Source organism: Lagenorhynchus albirostris, chromosome 4, assembly GCF_949774975.1.
Source record: "Lagenorhynchus albirostris chromosome 4, mLagAlb1.1, whole genome shotgun sequence".
In the NCBI taxonomy this organism is placed as follows: domain Eukaryota; kingdom Metazoa; phylum Chordata; class Mammalia; order Artiodactyla; family Delphinidae; genus Lagenorhynchus; species Lagenorhynchus albirostris.
This window is the reverse complement of record NC_083098.1, coordinates 95625241-95645653: the sequence shown is the minus strand read 5'-3', so window position 1 is coordinate 95645653 and position 20413 is coordinate 95625241. Positions and strand designations below refer to the sequence as shown.

The 20413-nt window shown below is 35.8% G+C and overlaps 1 protein-coding gene across 1 annotated transcript in view; it reads left to right on the top strand.

Annotated features, from left to right (window-relative positions):
* TBC1D19 (TBC1 domain family member 19) overlaps positions 1-20413 on the top strand; it is a 153552-nt gene that overhangs the window by 80184 nt on the left and 52955 nt on the right. Inside the window, exons 9-12 of the mRNA XM_060147328.1 lie at positions 7750-7822; positions 11169-11207; positions 12728-12840; positions 20157-20231. Coding sequence (XP_060003311.1) covers positions 7750-7822; positions 11169-11207; positions 12728-12840; positions 20157-20231 — 300 coding nt within the window. The remainder of the gene's footprint in view (positions 1-7749; positions 7823-11168; positions 11208-12727; positions 12841-20156; positions 20232-20413) is intronic.

The window sequence follows — 20413 nt, the reverse complement described above, 5'->3', positions numbered from 1 at the left end:
TGCCTCAATAGATGGCCCTCAAACCTAGTTCACAGTGTTAGGGTTAGACTTACCCATATCAAAGGGTCCCACGCAGCCTGGAGGTAGCTTTGGAGGGCAGGGGATCAGCACAGGGAGCCTGCTGAACTCCCAGGCCTGTTTCCTGCCCTCCAAGGCCCCCCCAACCCGCCTCGGCCACATTGGTCTTTGGGGGCATAAGAGGGAGGCTGGGGAGATCAGGAGAGGCAGGCGGGAGGGGCCCTCCCAGACCCGAAGAGCAGGAGAGGAGAGGAGAGGAGGGCGTTTGCCCCACCCACTCAAGCCAGGAAGTCTGCTGGGCTCCCAGGTGAGGTCACCTGCCCTCTAAGACCAGGGAAAGGGCACACCTAGTCCCCTTCTGTTCCTTGAGCCTAAGCCCCACACCCCACAGCCCCCAGGGCCTTTTCCAGCCTTGTGGGTCCTAAGTATAGTCCCCGCCCACTGCCCATACCTCACCCCTGCTTAGGCCCTGCATTCCACAGCCAAGGCCTTTCCCCCCCCCCTTTTTTTTTATTTTCCCTTCTCCTCTTTTTTACTATTGTGGTACTGATGTATCTTTTGGTTGTTGATTCATCTATATTTTTATTTTTGTATTCTTTCTAACATATCGTAATTTCCTAGTCTAATTTTATTTTTTACTTTGTTACTATGCTTTTTTTTTTTTGCCACCCCTTGCAGCTTGCAGGATCTTGGTTCATGAGCCGGGGGTCGAACCAAAGCTCCTGCAGTGGGAGGTCCAAGTCTGAACCACTGGACTAACAGAGAACCTCAGACCCCAGGGAATATTCATGGGAGTGAGGTCTCACAGAGTTCCTCATCTCAGCACCAAGACCCAGCTCTACCCAATAGCCTACAAACTCCAGTGTTGGAAGCCTCAGGCCAAACAACCAGTAAGACAGGAACACAATCTCACTCATTAAAAAAAGAAAACAATGAGACAACAAAAATATATGTCACAATAAAGGAGCAAGGTAAAAACATACAAGACCAAATAAATGAAGAGGAAATAGGCAATCTACCTGAAACAGAATTCAGAGTAATGATAGTAAAGGTGATCCACAATCTCGGAAATAGAAATGGAGGCATGGATTGAGAAAATACAAGAAAAGTTTAACAAAGATCTAGAAAAACAAAAGAACAAACAAACAGAGATGAACAACACAATAACTGAAATGAAAAATACACTAGAAGGAATCAATGACGGAATAACTGAAGCAGAAGAACGAATAAGTGAGCTGGAAGACAAAATGGTGGAAATAACTACTGAGGAGAAGAATAAAGAATAAAGAATAAAGAATAAAGAAAAAAGAAATAATTGAAGATAATCTCAGAGACCTCTGGGACAACACTAAATGAACCAACATTCAAATTATAGGGGTCCCAGAAGAAGAAGAGAAAAAGAAACGGTCTGAGAAAATATTTGAAAAGATTATACTTGAAAACTTCCCTAACATGGGAAAGGAAATAGTCATCCAAGTCCAGGAAGCACAGAGAGTCCCATTCAGGATAAACCCTAGGAAAAACACAATAAGACACATATTAATCAAACTAGCAAAAATTAAGTTCAAAGAAAAAATATTAAAAGCAGCAAGGGCAAAACAAAATATAACATACAAAGGAATCCCCATAAGGTTATCAACTGAGTTTTCAGCAGAAACTCTGCAAGACAGAAGGAGTGGCAGGATACACTTAAAGTGATGAAAGAGAAAAACCTACAACCAAGATTACTCTAGCCAGCAAAGATCTCATTCAGATTGGATGGAGAAGTCAAAAGCTTTTCAGACAAGCAAAAGCTAAGAGAATTCAGCACCATCAAACCAACTTTACAACAAATGTTAAAGAAACTTCTCTAGGCAGGAAACACAATAGAAGAAAAAGACCCACAAAAACAAACCCAAAACAGTTAAGAAAATGGTAATAGGAACATACATATCGATAATAACTTTGAATGTAAATGAATTAAATGCCCCAACCAAAAGACACAGACTGACTGAATGGATACAAAAACAAGACCCGTATATATGCTGCCTACACGACACCCACTTCTGACCTAGGGACACATACAGACAAAGTGAAGGGATGGAAAAAGATATTCCATGCAAATTGAAATCAAAAGAAAGCTCGAGTAGCAATACTCATATCAGATAGAATAGACTGTAAAATAAAGACTGTTACAAGAGATAAGGAGGGACACTACATAATGATCAAAGGATCAATCCAATAAAAAGATATAACAATTATAAATGTTTATGCACCCAACATAGGAGCACCTCAATACATAAGGCAAATGCTAGCAACCATGAAAAGAGAAATCAACAGTAACACAATAATAGTAGGGGACTTTAACATCCCACTTACACCAATGGACAGGTCACCCAAACAGAAAATAAATAAGGAAACATAAGCTTTAAATGACACAATAGACCACATAGATTTAATTGATATTTATAGACCATTCCACCCAAAAGTGGCAGAATACACTTTCTTCTCAAGTGCACACGGAACATTCTCCAGGATAGATCACATCTTGGGTCACAAATCAAGCCTCGGAAAATTTAAGAAAATTGAAATTGTATCCAGCATCTTTTCTGACTACAATGCCATGAGATTGGAAATGAATTACAGGAAAAAAACTGTAAAAAACACAAATACAAGGCTAAACAGTGCACTACTAAATAACCAAGAGATCACTGAAGAAATCAAAGAAGAAATTTAAAAATACATAGAAACAGATGTCAATAAAAACATGACAACCCAAAACCTATGGGATGCAGCAAAAGCAGTTCTATGAGGGAAGTTTATAGCAATTCAATCTCACCTTAAGAAACAAGAAAAATCTCAAATAAACAATCTAACCCTACACATAAAACAACCAGAGAAAGAATAACAAAGAAAACCCAAAGTCAGTAGAAGGAAAGAAATCATAAAGATCAGAGCAGAAATAAATGAAATGAAAATGAAGAAAACAATAGCAAAGGTCAGTAAAACTAAAAGCTGTTTTTTGAGAAGATAAACAAAATTGATAAACCCTTAGTCAGACTCATCAAGAAAAGAAGGGAGAGGACACAAACCAATAAAATTAGAAATGGAAAAGGAGAAATCACAACTGACACTGCAGAAATACAAAGGATTATAAGAGACTACTACAAACAACTATATGCCTATAAAATGGACAACCACGAAGAAATGGACAAGTACAATTGGAAAAGTACAATTTTCCAAGACTGAACCAGGAAGAATTAGAAAATATAAACAGACCTATCACAAATAATGAAATTGAAACTGTAATTAAAAATCTTCCAACAAACAAGAGTCCAGGACCAGATGGCTTCAAAGGCGAATTCTATCAAACATTTAGAGAAGAGCTAACACCAATCCTTCTCAAACTCGTCCAAAACATTGCAGAGGGAAAAACACTCCCAAATTCATTCTACGAAGTCACCATCACCCTGATATCAAAACCAGAAAAAGATAACACCAAAAAAGAAAATTATAGCCCAATATCACTGATGAAAATAGATGCAAAAATCCTCAACAAAATACTAGCAAACAGAATCCAACAGCACATTACAAGGATCGTACACCATGATAAGTGGGATTTATCCCAGGGATACAAGGATTCTTCAATATACTCAAATCAATCAATGTGATACACCACATTAACAAATTTAAGAATAAAGACCATATGATCATCTCAATAGATGCATAAAAAGCTTTTGACAAAATTCAACACCCATCTATGATAAAAACTCTCCAGGAAATGGGCAGAGAGGGAACCTACCTCATCATAATAAAGGCCATATATGACAAACCCACAGCAAGTAGCATACTCAATGGTGAAAAACTGAAAGCATTTCCACTAAGATCAGGAACAAGACAAGGATGTCCACTCTCGCCACTCTTATTCAACATAGTTTTGGAAGTCTTAGCCACAACAATCAGAGAAGGAAAAGAAATAAAGGGAATCCAAATCGGAAAAGAAGAAGTAAAACTGTCACTGTTTGCAGATGACATGATACTATATGTAGAAAATCCTAAAGATGCCACCAGAAAACTTCTAGAGCCCATCAATGAATTTGGTAAGGTTGCAGGATACAAAATTAATGCACAGAAACCTCTGGCATTCCTATACACCAACAACAAAAAATCGGAAAGAAAAATTAAGGAAACACTGTCCTTTACCACAGCAACAAAAAGAAAAAAATACCTATGAATAAATCTGCCTAAGGAGGCAAAAGACTTGTACTCAGAAAACTGTAAAACACTGATGAAGGGAATCAAAGATGACATAAACAGATGGAAAAATATACCATGTTCTTGGGTTGGAAGAAGCAATACTCTGAAAATGACTATACTACCCAAAACAATCTACAGATTCAGTGCAGTGCATATCAAACTACCAATGGCATTCTTCACAGAATTAGAACAAAAAGTTTTACAATTCATATGGAAACACAAAAGACCCTGAAGAGCCAAAGCAATCTTGAGAAAGAAAAACAGAGTTGGAGGAATCAGGCTCCCTGACTTTAAACAATACCACAAAGCTACAGTAGTCAAGACAGTATGGTACTGGAACAAAACCAGAAATATAGATCAATGGTACAGGATAGAATGCCCAGAGATAAACCCATGCCCATATGGGCACCTAATTTACGACAAAGGAGGCAAGAACATACAATGGGGAAAAGACAGCCTCTTCAATAAGCGGTCCTGGGAAAACTGGACAACTACATGTAAAATACTGAAATTAGAACACTACCTAACACCATACACAAAAATAAACTTCAGATGGATTAAAGACTTAAACGTAAGACCAGACACTGTATAAAACTCTTAGAGGAAAACATAGGAAAAACACTCTTTGACATAAACCACAGCAAGATCATTTTTGACCCACCTCCTATAGTAACAGAAATAAAAACAAAACTAAACAAATGGGACTTAATTAAACTTAAAAGCTTTTGCACAGCAAAGGAAACCTTAAACCAGTCAAAAAGACAGCCCTCAGGGCTTCCCTGGTGGCGCAGTGGTTGAGAGTCCGCCTGCTGATGCAGGGAACATGGGTTCGTGCCCCGATCTGGGAAGATCCCACATGCTGTGGAGCGGCTAGGCCCATGAGCCATGGCCGCTGAGCCTGCGCGTCTGGAGCCTGTGCTCTGCAACAGGAGAGGCCCCAACAGTGAGAGGCCCGCCTACCGCAAAAAAAAAAAAAAAAAAAAAAAAAAGCCCTCAGAATGGAAGAAAATATTTTCAAATGAAACAGCAGACAAAGGATTAATCACCACAATATACAAACAGCTCATGGAGCTCAATCTCAAAGACAAACACTCCAGTTAAAAAAATGGGAGGAAGACCTAAACAGACATTTCACCAAGGAAGACATACAAATGGCCGAGAGGTACATGAAAAGATGCTCAACATCACTAATTATTAGAGAAATGCAAATCAAAACTGCAATGAGGTGTTATCTCATGCTGGTCAGAATGACCATTATCAAAAAATCTAGAAATAACAAATGCTGGAAAGGGTATGGTGAAAAGGGAGCCCTCCTGCACTGTTGGTGAGAATGTAAATTGATACAACCACTATGGAAAACAGTATGAAGTTTCCTTAAAAAACTAAGAATAGAACTACCATATGACCCAGCAATCCCACTACTGGGCATATACCCTGAGGAAACCGTAATTCAAAAAGAGTCATGTACCACAGTGTTCATTGCAGCACTATTTACAGTAGCCAGGACATGGAACCAACCTAAATGTCCCTCGACAGATGAATGGATAAAGAAGGTGTGGCACATATAGGCAATGGAATATTACTCAGCCATAAAAAGAAACGAAGTTGATTATTTGTAGTGAGGTAGGTGGACTTAGAGTCTGTCATACAGAGTTAAGTAAGACAGAGAAAAAGAAATACCATATGCTAACGCATATATATGGAATCTAAAAAAAAAAAAAAAAGGTACTGATGAACCTAGTTGCAGGGCAGGAATAAAGAGGTAGACATAGAGAATGGACTTGAGGACATGGGATGGGAGGGGGGAGCTGGGCGAAGTGAGAGTAGCATCTCCATATATACACTAGCAAATGTAAAATAGTTGGCTGGTGGGAAGCAGCAGCGTGGCACAGGGAGATCGGCTCCGTGCTTTGCGATGACTTAGATGGGTGGGATAAGGAGGATGGGAGGCAGGCTCAAGAGGGAGGGGATATGGGGACATGTGTATGCATATGGCTGATTCGCTTTGTTGTGCAACAGAAACTAACACAGTATTGTGAAGCAGTTATACTCCAATAAAGATCTATTAAAAAATAAATAAAATAAAATAAAATATTGGCTATATCCCCTGTGTCATACAATATATTCTTGTAGCTTATTTATTTTATATGTAGTAATCTATATCTCTTAACCCTGTACCCCTTTCTTGCCAAAAGGGAATTTCTTGAAACTGAAATTTATTAACTCTAAAGAGAAGTTGCTGACTAATTCCTGTTCACTAATTCAGTGTTGTAGAGACAGCAGATGGGAACTAGAACTCAGTAGTGTGGTTCACTATTTACTGACTCCCCACTGTTATGTGTCATGTAGCACTGTGCTAAGAACAGGAGGTGCAAATGTGTGTAAGAGATAGTCTCTGTCTTCCAAGAGCTTCAGGCTAATGAGGAGATGGACAGTAAAAAGATAATTTCAATATGGTGTGATTATATTCTTTGATACAGGTTGAAAAAAGGTAATACATGTTCATAGAGAAGGAAATCTGAGATTAGGGACCAGGTCTACTGACATAGAGTAAAAAATACCCAAAGCAGTGAATTTTTACCACTTGAGTCATTAAAAATTGGTAACATAAGTTGCAGTGCTTTTTAAAAGTATAGATTAAAATTAGTTTAGTTAAAAATTGAAATATAATGGCAGTTATTTAAAATTGATACAGAAATGAAATGTGTGTTAGGCTGAATAACTGTCTTATGAGGGACGCAAATAAATCACTAACTTAAATAATCATAGATAACTATGAAGGATTAAAACTAATTCCATTTTTTAAAGGAGAAGGGAGTTTGGTTTTAGCAATTAGAATAGTAACAAAACACTGAGGCAAATATTAATAGAAATATTTAATTACTTAGGGAATAAAAATAATGTGAATACTATGGGGTTGTTTTTTATATATTTATAAAACAACAGACAAACATGATTACTTTCCTTAGACATTACTAGATAAGTAGAGGAAGTCTGGAGAGTAAATCTAATTTATTCTTATTTTAGCAGAGTACTTGGTAGTCTAATTTTACTTAAAAATTAAGTTGTTTTGGATATTTGCGGTATTTATTTGATTAAGAGCTGAGTGAAGTACAGTACCATAGAAAGCACAGATACAGAATTATATTGGTAATTTTAGACAATGAATTTAGAAAATAAAATTGCTAAGTGCTACATATGCTGTGTGTGTATGTATGTCTCAGGAGAGATTTAAATTTTATTATTCTTTCCTCAGAATAATTATTCCTTACTTTTACTGATTAGTTTGTTACCTAAAAAGGGAAAATTTTGGACTAAAGCATTACTATCTAAAAGGTCAATAATATTCTTTTCTTCTTTAGATATTTGAATGAAGCAAAGATTTATTTTACATTGTAATTTTCATTTAAGTTGATGTTTAGGTGAAGGTGATTTTTTTAAAATAATGTGTAGCAAAGTCTGAGATGCATGGTAATTCTGTGTTTTATTTTTCAGAAAGAATTCTTTGTGGAACTTGGCTTAACTGCAGGGCAACTTGGTATAGATGACTCTACACAAGTGCCTCCTGGTTAGTATTTCTCCCACATGGCATATACTAAATGAAAATGAGAGTGAGGTTAAGGTTTATCTTGCCATTTCCAAATTAATCTAGTAACTTTTTTAATATCTGACAACTCACATGCTTTTTTCTCTCCTTGGTTACTATTAATTATTGAATAGAATCTTGTATGTTACAATTATTAGAGTTCAACTAGATATTTGTCTTTTTATTTGAGGGTCTTTAAAATAATTTTGAAAACTCATTAGACATATGTAAGTCATTTTGTTGGCAAAATTCTAAGAGAATGGCTCAATAAATTTTCATGAATTGGACACATCTAACTAAATTACCACCCAGATCAATAAACTGAAGCCCCTTCCTACCATCTTTCAATCTTTATCCCCTGTGTCAAGGATAACCACTATTTTTACTGTTCAGGTCTCATCTCTTGCCTCCTCACACTGTCCCTCCCCCTCCTGCTACTCCCATCCCCACTTCCACACACATGTATGTTCTCTCTCTAATCATACTTGAGAAACTGCTGCAAAATTTTCAAGTGTCCAGATTGATGGCTCTGCCTCCTCTAAATCTTCTGCATCATGATCATCACCATCACCATCATCTTTAGAGGATTTCAGCAGATCTTCAAGTTCCTTGTTGGTAAGGGTTTCTCTACACTCTTCTGTGTGTTCCTCAACATTGTCTTCAATCATGTCAGAGAAGCCTTCCCCACCAAACTTCCCCTGCAACATTCAAAATACTACTGACTTCTGCATCAGTAGTGGAGAAGCCCCTGAAATCACTGATCACCTCACTCCAGAACTGCCTCCAGCATGCATCGGCGGTCTCAGGACTTAAGGCATCTACAGCCTCTGCGGGAAGCAAAACTGCACCTGCAGTTGTGAAGCTCTTTCGTTAATCAATAATGCTGCTCAGTCAGGGTTAGCATCAGGGGCAGCACGAAACGTCCTGAAGGCAAGGTAGGTGTTAATTCACCTCAGTGCGCTGCTGCAGGAGACAGGAACATCATGTCCACATTCTCGCCAGTGAAGCAGAGAGTGTTGTCAGTTATGAGGAGGACCTTGAATGGCAGCCCCTTCTCTTCATCCCTTTACTTCAGGAATGAAACACTGATGGAACCTCTCCAAGAACAAAATGGCCATTGCCCAAGCCTTCTTGTATTGCTAGAACATAGGCAGGCAATTTTTGGTTTTGTTCTTAAGGGCCTGGGGATTGCTTGCTCAGTAGATGATGCCTGGCTTGATCACGTGACCTGTTGCATTGCCAGACAGCACCAGCCTAAGGTGATCTTTCCAGGCCCTGAACCCTGGGGCCTACTTTGCTGTCTTATGGATATAAGTACGATTGGACATCTTCCAGAACAAGCCCATTTCATCACAACTGAAGATTTGCTCTGGAAGGTAGCCTTTCTCTTCTATAAGTTTTTTGAGCTCTTCTGAGAACGCTGAAGCTCCCTTGGCATTAGCCAATGCTGATTCTCCCATGATCTCTAAGTTCTTGAGGCTGTAGCACTTTACATAGTTAGCCAGCCATCCCTTATGAGCCTTAAACTCCTTCATTCTCCTCAACCCCGTCACAGTAGTATTCACAGAGGCTAAGTGCTTTTTCACACATCATTTTGCCATGAACAGGGATATGCTTCTGTGACATGTCCTCCAGCCACATACTTGACGCCTTTGCGAGCAATTTGTCATGAATGAGAGACCACTTTTGCTGTTGTAGGGGCAGCACAAACACTTCCATAAATTTCAGCTTCTTTCTGCTTTATTTTGCAAATGCTCAATTTGTTCTTACTGACCTTATGGCCCACCTTGGCAAGAAATATGCCGCTTTTCAAAAGATCTAAGATTTTAATTTTCTTGTTGAGAGATAGCACTTAACACTCCCTCTTAGCCTTTGAGGGATTGTTTAGCTTTTTAAAAAATTATTATTATTATTTTTAACATCTTTATTGCTTTACATAGCTTTTGAGGGATTGTTTTGACCACTTAATTGCTCTTTAGGAGCCATTTATTCACAGAAACAAAGGGTGCGCACAACGTAAGTGACAAACGAGACACAAGGTGAACAATACTCAAACACAAGTGCTGGAGACTGAGGATCCATGAAATGGCGGGAGACTACAGCAGGGTATGCCAACACATCAGTTCATTCACACAGCTTCAGTGTAGTGCTTGGCACACAGCAAATTCAAGTTTTGCTTTTTTGAACTTTCTGGAATTTTTTTCCAAATGTTTTCAATCCGTGGTTGGTTGAATCCACAGACATAGGGGGCTGACTATTATCAGTAGTGCTTCTGTGCATATTCTTGTGTAAGTCTCCTGGTGCACATAGGTATAAGATGCGCACCTGAGAGCGATGTGCTGCTATCATAGGGTGTGCATATATTCAGTGTTAGTAGATGTTGCCAAACAGTTTTCCAAGATGGCTGTACTGATTCACACTCCTACCACCTTTGTATGAGAAGCTCATTTGCTCCATTTCCTTTGCATTTAGAATTGTCAGTCTTTTTTATTTTAGCCATTGTGATGGGTGTGTATTTCATAATGGTTTTAATTGCATTTCTCTGGTGACTGATGTGGTTGGGCATCTTTTCATATGTTTATTGGTCCGTTGGATTACCTCTTTTGTAAAGAACCTGTTCACAGCTTCTGCCTATTTGTGTCAGATAGTTGTCTTTTTTAAATTGACTTACCGGGAGTGCTTTACATGTTCTAAGTACAAGTCCTTTGCTGGATATATGTATTGCAAATACAGTCTTCCACTCTGTGACTTACCTTTTCACTCTCAGTGGTACCTTTTGATGAACAGATGTTTCTCGGTTTTAATATGATCTAGTTTAGGAGGTTATTTCCATTATGATTGGTACTTTAAAAACAAATCTTTGTTTCTCCCATACAATCTTTTTAAATGGCATTTGTATAGTGGGATTTCCTATAAAGTATTAAGGCTTTTATTAGATTTGCTTTCATGGTAGATTAGATTAGAAGTAGGGATTTGCAAATAAAGCTATCAATAAGTTTTGTTTTGTTTTTAGGAAAAAAAGTCAAAGATGAATGGACAAACATTTGTGTTGTGAGAAGATATTCTGTATTATTTTAACAAAGAAAATTAGTTTATCAATCTTTTCTTCTGATTAAATATATTTCCTTTTCATTTCTACAAACTTGAAATAACTTAGAAAAAAGATTTTTCCACATATAAAGATAAATATTCTTATAGTTTCCTGGAGAGCCATTCAGCTTTGAAAATAATTAAAAGCATCAACACCAGAAAACATTTACATAATATTGTTCTAAATGTGGCTGATTATATTTGTGTCTAATAATTTTATTTATTTTATCATTTTTAGAACTTTTTGAAAATGAGCATGTACGTATTGGGCAAAAAGGTAAGCTTTTGATTATACTTATTTTAATTTCTGAAAATGAGATAGTCTCAAGTAAATGTCTGTATCGTATACCCTCAACTGAAATTTAATCTCTGAGAAGCTAAAGACCTAAAAAGGAATAAAATTTAACAATGTAGATAAAACAATGGGAATCTTTATAAAGAGGGGAAATGCATCAATTTGGCTTTATCAATAAATGTCAGGTAAAGAAGTACACAGATGGTTCACTAAAAAGGAAATGATAAATGCAGGCACGCATTTCTCAAGGATATTAGCTTAATCCATTCAACAGTAGAATTTCATTTTAAAATCAAAGAGCCAGATTCTCTCTTTGATGTGCCCACACCCTTCTCATTAGTGTTAATAGGAATATGCTCCTGCATCAGGAGAGAATAATAGCTGTCACACTTCCCAGCGACTGTTCACCATGGTAGGGCTTAATAACTGAAGCAGCTGTTAGTGTTCTGGAGAACAAATTTTCCCCATCTTTTTAAGATTCTTTTCCTTATTTTTATAAATCCTGTTTTGTCTTTGAAATATGAAGTGCAGGTAAGTCTTGTGTCAGAATAAATCTTCTATGGCAATTATATTTTCATGTTCTAAACTCCCTAGTTCAATTCTTCAGAATCCTATTTATTTAGAAGACTGCATTTGTATGATTTGATATTTTCATTAAACACAATTGCAAGTTATCATGTGGTCCCTTTGTTTCATTCTCATTTAGTGTAAGATTTTTTTCCTTTTTCTTTTAAGAAGAAAATATAAGAAAACAAAACTGTTTGACAAATATCAGCAGTTGTCTAGTATTTCTTCTTTTGTTTCTATTTTTTGGTTTTGTTTGTTTGTTTTGGACGGGGGCTTAATTTCCAGACTTAATAGCTAGTATTTTCATTAACATAAAGATGAAAACAAAAGGATAATATATTAATTTTGTGAACTTGACTGCTTATGAATAATTTTTGGCCTTTTTAAAAGGTTATCAGATCTTTTTTGTTTTTACTTCTTTAAAAATCCCTCTCTTCTGTTGATTTTGGCAGATAGCTAAAATGTCATCGAATAGAATGGATATCTACATTCTTTAGAATTCTCAGTCATAATACTTCAAATAGCATACCACTTCCAAATACTAGAACGTTCATGACTTAGTAGAATATGCATAAGAAATTTAGGGTTTCTGTAGCTATGACTTCATGTGATGATGAAATCCAAAAATTATTCTACATATGCATCACAAGTTTCACATCCATGGAGCTATAGTTAAAGCACAGTGAAATCAAGGTACCTACATTAAAAACTTTCACCTGGTGGGGTAGGAGGTGGAGGAGCTTACGGCTTGAAACTTACAGGGCTGTAAATAAGGCCACATCAAAAATCTGAGAGTAAAAGAAGATTGTCAAGATATGATGCAATTATGTTAGACATAAAGATGAAATGTTAGCTTCCCAAAAGATTTTTAAAGATTTCAATGTTATTTCTTACATTATGAATTTTCTAATGAGATTTTAATATACTTTTGACAGTTCTATCAGAACAAGATAGTGCTGCTGCTCAACAGTATATCAGACAAGGAAGTCCCACAGCACTGAGAGCTGAATTATGGGCTCTCATTTTGAATATTTCCAGCCAACCTGAGGTAAGAAGAAAAAGGATGGGCCAGATTTGATATTTGTTTTTCAAAGACCTGCATTCAAAGTAGAAATATTTTTTTCTTAGTCTAATATTTACTCCCTTTTTAATTTTCAAATCCACTGTAGTTTAGAGTTCTAAGATAAGATTAACATATAATTTAATCACTGTGTGCTTAACATAGACGTTTTTGTTATTAATAATTAGTTGGATAGGGTGAACCTATACATACAACAGAACAATAAGTAAAATCTTAAGAAGTGGAGTCCACCAATTCAGATCAGTGAAGGTGTGTGGTAGAACTGGGAGTTGTAATAGGGAGAAATAAAGACGGACAGCTCGATATACGTAAATGACTACTTTGTCCCTACAGTTACTTTCAAAATATGCACGATTTTTATGGGTTTAAAAATTGACAGATTATGTGGGAATGTTATTTTTCTAAGTATAAGAACATCTTATTTTAGGAAATAAAATGAATATGAAGAGAAATCACCAACAGACAGGTAATAGATTCAACAAAGAAACAAGTGTAAGACATTGATTCTTTTTGAAATATTTTGGAGAATTTTTTTTTTTTTTTTTGCTGAAGCCCACTGATCCTATAAGTCATCTATTTAAAGATTTTAATAAATAGCAAACTAATAGTTCCCTAACCTAGCAGTTAAAAACATGGGTTTTGTTTAGAATCATATGACCTAGTTTCAACTCCTAGCTCCCTCAACTTATTTGAAATAAGTCATTGAGTGAGTTAAATTTCTTCAAACTTCAACTTACCCATACTTAGATATAGGTAATAATTTTTATATCCCAGTGTGGTTGAAAGAATTAAATGAAATCTATGTGAGTCTTTTATTAACACAGTACTTGATATAACAGGTCACCATTGATGGTAGCAATAGTAATTACATATTACATGTAATTATGTTATAAATTAATTATAATTTATAATAATGCAGTTTTTAAGAAAATCAAACATTATTAACATATATTATAAAAACTACACCTGTAACCTTTGCAAATTATGTATGCATGCTTGTGTGTGTGTGAGTATTTTAAATCTCCCGCTCTGAACAGCACTATCAAAAATCACTTGCTTCCTTTTTGAAAGAATAAACCTTGTGATTTATTTTAGAGCAGTTTTAAACCAAATGATACTACTGATGTTTTGAGGTGACACTTTAAAAGTAACAGTTTACAAAACAGTTTTGAGTGTACGCTGGGCATTTTTTGTGAGTGTATCAACTCTTGTAGAAGAGGTAGTAGTTCTTGTCCTGACCTGTGTAGATGACCTACCAACTTCACTGATCAGGAGCTAAGTTAGCAAGTCCTGTCTCTGCAGAGGAACTAACTACTACCATTTCAAAAATAGATTTAGAATTTTTCCAGAAGTATAGTTGTAGAATAAAAGTAGTAATCCCAGATAATGATTGTATAAAGTTCAAAGGCAGTTTTTACACTTGAATTCTGGAGTTATCTTGATTTTCTATATTCAAAATGGCAAATCTGTAAATAGAAATTAATATTATCAGAAGGCAATCTTGATTTTATTGAATAAAACATTTTCTATCACTTACACTTATTTTCACTGTAAATGTGTGACCTGAACAAACTATAGCGGTTCCGAAATAATTGTTGTAGGTGGTACATTAGAGGGTGGAGGGGGAGAGAGCGAGAGGCAGAGAGAGGGAGAATACTTACTTCTTATGAAGAATACTTTATCAGAACTTTTTGTTCAATCACTTTCCAATCACTTAAAATAAGCTACACATACAAATGCATCATAGTTGAGGAGTTAGATAAATGGAATATTTCAAATTTCACACTCATAAAGCTATTTTTAAAATCTTACCTCAATAGAAAGACTTGGGATTTAATGCTTTAAGTTCCTAGCAGTTAATTTATTTAGTACTTTTATTAGAACATTATTTAACTTTGATTTTTTTCTCTTTTTAAGAAAATATGTGATAAGTTTAAAAGAATTGCTTTTATATATTTTCTTTTCTACAGCTCTCTAGATCTCTGGATCAAAATATCCATATTTAGTAAACATTCATATTTAAATTTTTTTGCTTAATTTCACTTTGCTAATTAAAAGTAGAAAATTGTCTTATACTTTGCTCTAGGTTCTTGCTTACTGATAAGATAGCCAAGATGAGTATTAACATTTAAGATTTCCTTTAGTGATTTCACAATAAGGTTCTCCACAACCTGACCTAAAGGTCTGCAATAATGCCTGACCATCCTAGATCTTTCTGGTCAGCTCACCTAGTCTTCCCAGTGCCTGTTTCTGTCCTTCACTCTCCTCAGCCACTTATTTTCAGAGTCTTAGCAAAAGATCTCACCTTCTCCTAACCAGAGAAAACAGAAGTCATCAGAAGGAACTCATTCAAATTCCTTCCACCAAACCTGTAAACTTACTTGCATCAGCACCTGTTCTTGCCTCTACTTTTACATCTAAACCTTGTGCAAGAAAAGTCTATGCTAGATGCTCCTACTTCCTTAATCCCATTAATCACTCAGTCTACCATAGTCTGGCATACACCCCACTACATGACTATAACTGTCCTAGCTAAAGTTACCAAGGAACAGTGGATACATTTTAGTCTTTACATCTACTGCATTTGATACTATTATCTATTCTGCCCTTGAAATATTCTTGGTCTTTAATTTAGTTCATCCTGTTTTCTTAGTTCTTCTTTCCCTCTTTTTCTTTTTTTTTTTTCTTTTTTTTTAAGTCTGCATTTGGGTTCACCTGCTAGACCTCAAGTGCTTGTATTTCTCAGAATTCAATTTTGATCCTCTTTTCACCCTGCACAATTTCCCTGGACTGTCTCATCCACAGTCACCTTTTCCATAATGACTTCAACTCTGTTTTCAACCAAACTTTGTCTTAAGCCTAAAACTTTTATTTCCAGTTTCCTGCAGAACTCTAATACATGGTCTGAAAGTGTATCATACTCATGATATCTAAAAGAAAAGGTATAATCTTTACCTCAATTTATTTGTGGTCATCCAAGAGATGCTGAATTATCTCTCTTCCCACCTGAAAAAAAAAAACCTTGTCAGACTTTTGTCTTCTTGGATATTCTACTTTTCTTTCACGTGCAGTTTATTCCATCACCTTTTCTGAGAAGCCTTCCTAATATCTCCTCTATCTTGTCTTCTCCCAACTCCATCACTGCTGCTCTTAGATACTTCCTTCATTTTTCTCCCACCATAACCAGTGCAGGAGCAAAGACCTAAAGACAGAGAAACATATACCATACTTCTTACTTTATTTGGCTGCCTCCCTTTCTAGATTGAGTACCTGAGGACAGGGATTTTTTTCTTCTTCATCATCTGTAAAGTCAGTATCTTGTACAGCGTCTAGAAATGGTCAGCTCATCTAAATGCTTAATGAACAATTAAGTATAAACTGTTAGGAATGTTCTGTGAGTTCTTTGACTTCCTGAGAGTATATTTCCTTTTTTCTTTAGTTAAAGAGATAGTGTGTAAGTCTGCATAAAATATAAAATAGATACATATACTAAAATTTAAATATTCTGTGATGCTAAAAATTTGGGCTATTTTGCTTTTCAAAGATTGCTTTTTATAATCATAATTTGTTACTGTTAAATATCTATTTTGCCAAAGCTTATACAAAATACTCTTGAAATATCCTATTACATTATTGGTAATTGTTATATTTTATAAATTCTTGTTTTATAATGTCTTTGGTATTAGGGTAATGTTGGTCTCATAGAATGAATTAAGAAGTATTCCTTCTGCTTCTGTCCTTTGAAGGAGATTGTAGAATACTGGCAGAACTTCTTCCTTAAATGTTTGGTAGAATTCACCAATGAGGCCCTCTGGGCCTGGTACTGTCTGTTTTAGACACTTATTAATTATTAAATCAATTACTTTAATAGATGTAGGCCTATTCCGATTGTCTGTTTCTTCTTGTATGAGTTTCAGCAAATTCTGTCTTGTTCAAGTAATTGATTCATTTCATCTAGGTTATCAAATTTGTGGGCAGAGAATTGTTCATAGTATACCTTTATTATCCTTTTAATGTCCATAGGATCTGTAGTGATGTACCCTCCTTCATTTCTGATTTGGGTAATTTGTGTCCTTTCTCTTCTTTTTTTAGTTAGCCTGGCTAAAGGCTCATTCGTTTTATTGATCTTTTCAAAGAACTAGCTTTTTGTTTCAATTTTTTTCTCTATTGATTAGCTGTTTTCAATTTCATTTATTTCTGCTCTAATTCTTATCATTTCTCTTCTTCTGCTTACTTTCAATTTAATTTGTTCTTCTTTTTCTAGTTTCCTAAGGTGGAAACTTAGATTATTGATTTTTAGATCTTTCTTGTTTTCTAATTTATGCATGCATTCAATTCTATAAATTTCCATCTAAGCACTGCTTTTACTGCATCCCACAAATTTTGATAAGTTACCTTTTCATTTAGTTCAAAATATTTTTAACTTTCTCTTGAGATTTCTTCTTTGACCCATGTGTTATTTAGAAGTATGTTGTTTAATCTCCCTGTATTTGGGGATTTTCCAGTTATCTTTTTGTTATTGATTTCTAGTTTAATTCCACTGTGGTCTGAGAGCAGACATTGTATGATTTCTATTCTTTTAAATTTGTTAAGGCTATGTTTTATGACCCAGAATGTGGTCTATCTTAGTGAATGTTCCATGTGAGTTTGAGAGGAATGTGTATTCTACTGTTATTGGATAAAGTAGTGTACAGGTGTCCATCATATCCAGTTGATTGATGGTGTTGTTGAGTTCAACTTTGACTTTACTGATTTTCTGCCTGCTGAATCTATTTCTGATAGGGAGGTGTTGGAGTTTTATTTCAATTGGAAATGCATGGTTTATTTAATAAAGGATGCTGATAACCATCCTTCTGAAAGAAAACTCAGACCTTTGGCTTACCATATATAAAAATAAATTCCAGGTAGGTTATAAACATTTAAATTAAAAATATCAATTTTAGGGGCTTCCCTGGTGGTGCAGTGGTTGGGAGTCCACCTGCCGATGCAGGGGACACGGGTTCATGCCCCGGTCCGGGAAGATCCCACATGCCGCGGAGCCTGCACGTCCGGAGCCTGTGCTCCACAGCGGGAGAGGCCACAACAGTGAGAGGCCCGCGTACCGCAAAAAAAAAAAAAAAAAAAAAAAATCAATTTTAGAAAAACTAGAAAAATATTTGTATAATCGTGTGATGTAGGAGAGCCTTGCCTAAGGGAAGCAAGAAAATCCAAAGCCATAAAGAATTTTTAAAAAATTTGTCAATGTATACCATAAACAAAAATCAAACAACACATATTAATTTGAAGAAAAAGTATTTGTAACCCAAATGACAAAAGGTTAATCCTCATTATCAATAAAGAGCCTGACAAATTAATAAAATAAATGTAATCTAATAGAAAAATATGTAAGTCATTGAAGTGGAAATTCAAATGACCAGTAAGCATATGAAAGAATGTCAACTTTATTAGTATTTGGGAAAGTGCAAATTAATACAACAGTAAGATAACCATTTTTCATCCATGGAAAAGTTAAAATGGTGAGGATATAGGTAAACTTTGTGCTCTCATGGGTTGCTGGTGGGAATTTGAATTGATACTTTTTTGGAAAGTAGTTAGGCAATTTGTAGTCCAACTAAAGATATATGTGCGTGTGTGTGTGTGTGTATATATATATATATATATGGCCTTCAGCCTACAATCCTACCTTTGCCAGTTTATCCCATAGATACAAAAGCATATGTGCATGAGGATATTTATTGCAGTATTTGTAGTGACAAACAACTAGAAACAACCTGAATAGCCATCTATAGGCTAAAGGAATGGTTAAATAAATTGTGATACATCTGTAGCACAGCTTCAAAAATATTAAAGTATATATATATACTTTAATATTTTTACTTTATATACTTTATATACTTTATATACTTAATATACTTTAATATATATATATACCAAAAATATAAAGGATTTTTAATCTAAAAAAAAACCCTGATGTTTTTCATATGCTCTATGATTACTTTTACTACCAGGGCTGATTTAGTATGTTTAAACTTTTTTATTTTATAATAATTTAGATATTAGAAAGGCAGTATAGTGTAGTCATTCTGGGTTTTTATATAGGTTTCAGGGCTTTCCCGGGATCAAATCTTACTACCTTTGTGGCCTTGGACAGCAAGTTACTTCTTTCTCTGGGCCTTAATTTCTCAAATGTAAATGGAAATAATAATCATTGTTGAACGGTTTTATTTTGTTGGTATGGGATTAAATAGATTAACTCATGTGTAGTGGGATTAAATAGATTAACTCATGTGTAAAACAGTTCCTGACACCTAGTAATTACTTAATAAATACTGCATTTGCTACATTTTTCTTTTTTTAAAAAAAATAAATTTATTTATTTTGGGCTGCGTTGGGTATTCGTTGCTGCATACGGGCTTTCTCTAGTTGCAGTGAGCAGGGGCTACTCTTCGTTGTGGTGCACGGCCCTCTCATTGCAGTGGCTTCTCTTGTTGCGGAGCATAGGCTCTAGGCACTCGGGCTTCAGTAGTTGTGGCACGTGGGCTTAGTTGCTCCGCGGCATGTGGGATCTTCCTGGACCAGGGCTCAAACCCATGTCCCCTGCATTGGCAGGCGGATTCTTAACCACTGCACCACCAGGGAAGTCCTGCATTTGCTATTAAATTACAGTTAATCAATTTAGCAAACATTGATTAAATACCCACCAGGTAGCAGATTTTATCCTAAGGGATGGGATTAGGTATATTTATTGATCATCTACTATTGGCCAGGCATGGAGACTGTAGTAGTGAATAAAAAAAAGTCCTGGGAACTTCCCTGGTGGGGCAGTGGTTAGGAATCGGACTGCCAATGCAGAGGACACAGGCTCAAGCCCTGGTCCGGGAAGATCCCACATGCTGCGGAGCAACTGAGCCCATGCACCACAGCTACTGAGTCTGTGCTCTAGAGCCCGTGAGCCACAACTACTGAAGCCCATGCGCCTAGAGCCCATGCTCCACAACAAAAGAAGCCACCGCAACGAGAAACCTGTGAAGCCACCGCAATGAGAAGCCCATGCACCACAACGAAGAGTAGCCCCTGATGGCTGCAACTGGAGAAAGACGGCACGCAGCAACAAAGACCCAATGCAGCCAAAAATAAACAAATTAAAAAAAAAAAGTCCTTATCCTCTTAGTGTTTATAATACTATTAATGATCATTATTTATTAAAGGCATTATTTATTTGAGGCTGACTTTAAAATGTGATTGACTTTTAATGTTTTTGTTTGTTTAACTTTTAAATCTAGGATATCTTGTATTATGAGCAGCTTAAGACTAATGTGATACAACATGACCTTTTGGTGGACAGTTTAATTTATAAAGTAAGTAAAAGTATACATAGTTTTTCCATTTCATTGATATCATTAAGCAATTATTGAGTCTTCAACATGTAGGGACTGCACTATGCATGATGATACATATTAAACTTGAAAAATAATTTTAAGTGATCATTATACTTACAAAGTTAAGTTTGACCTTCAAAATTTGCAGTTTCTATTCAATG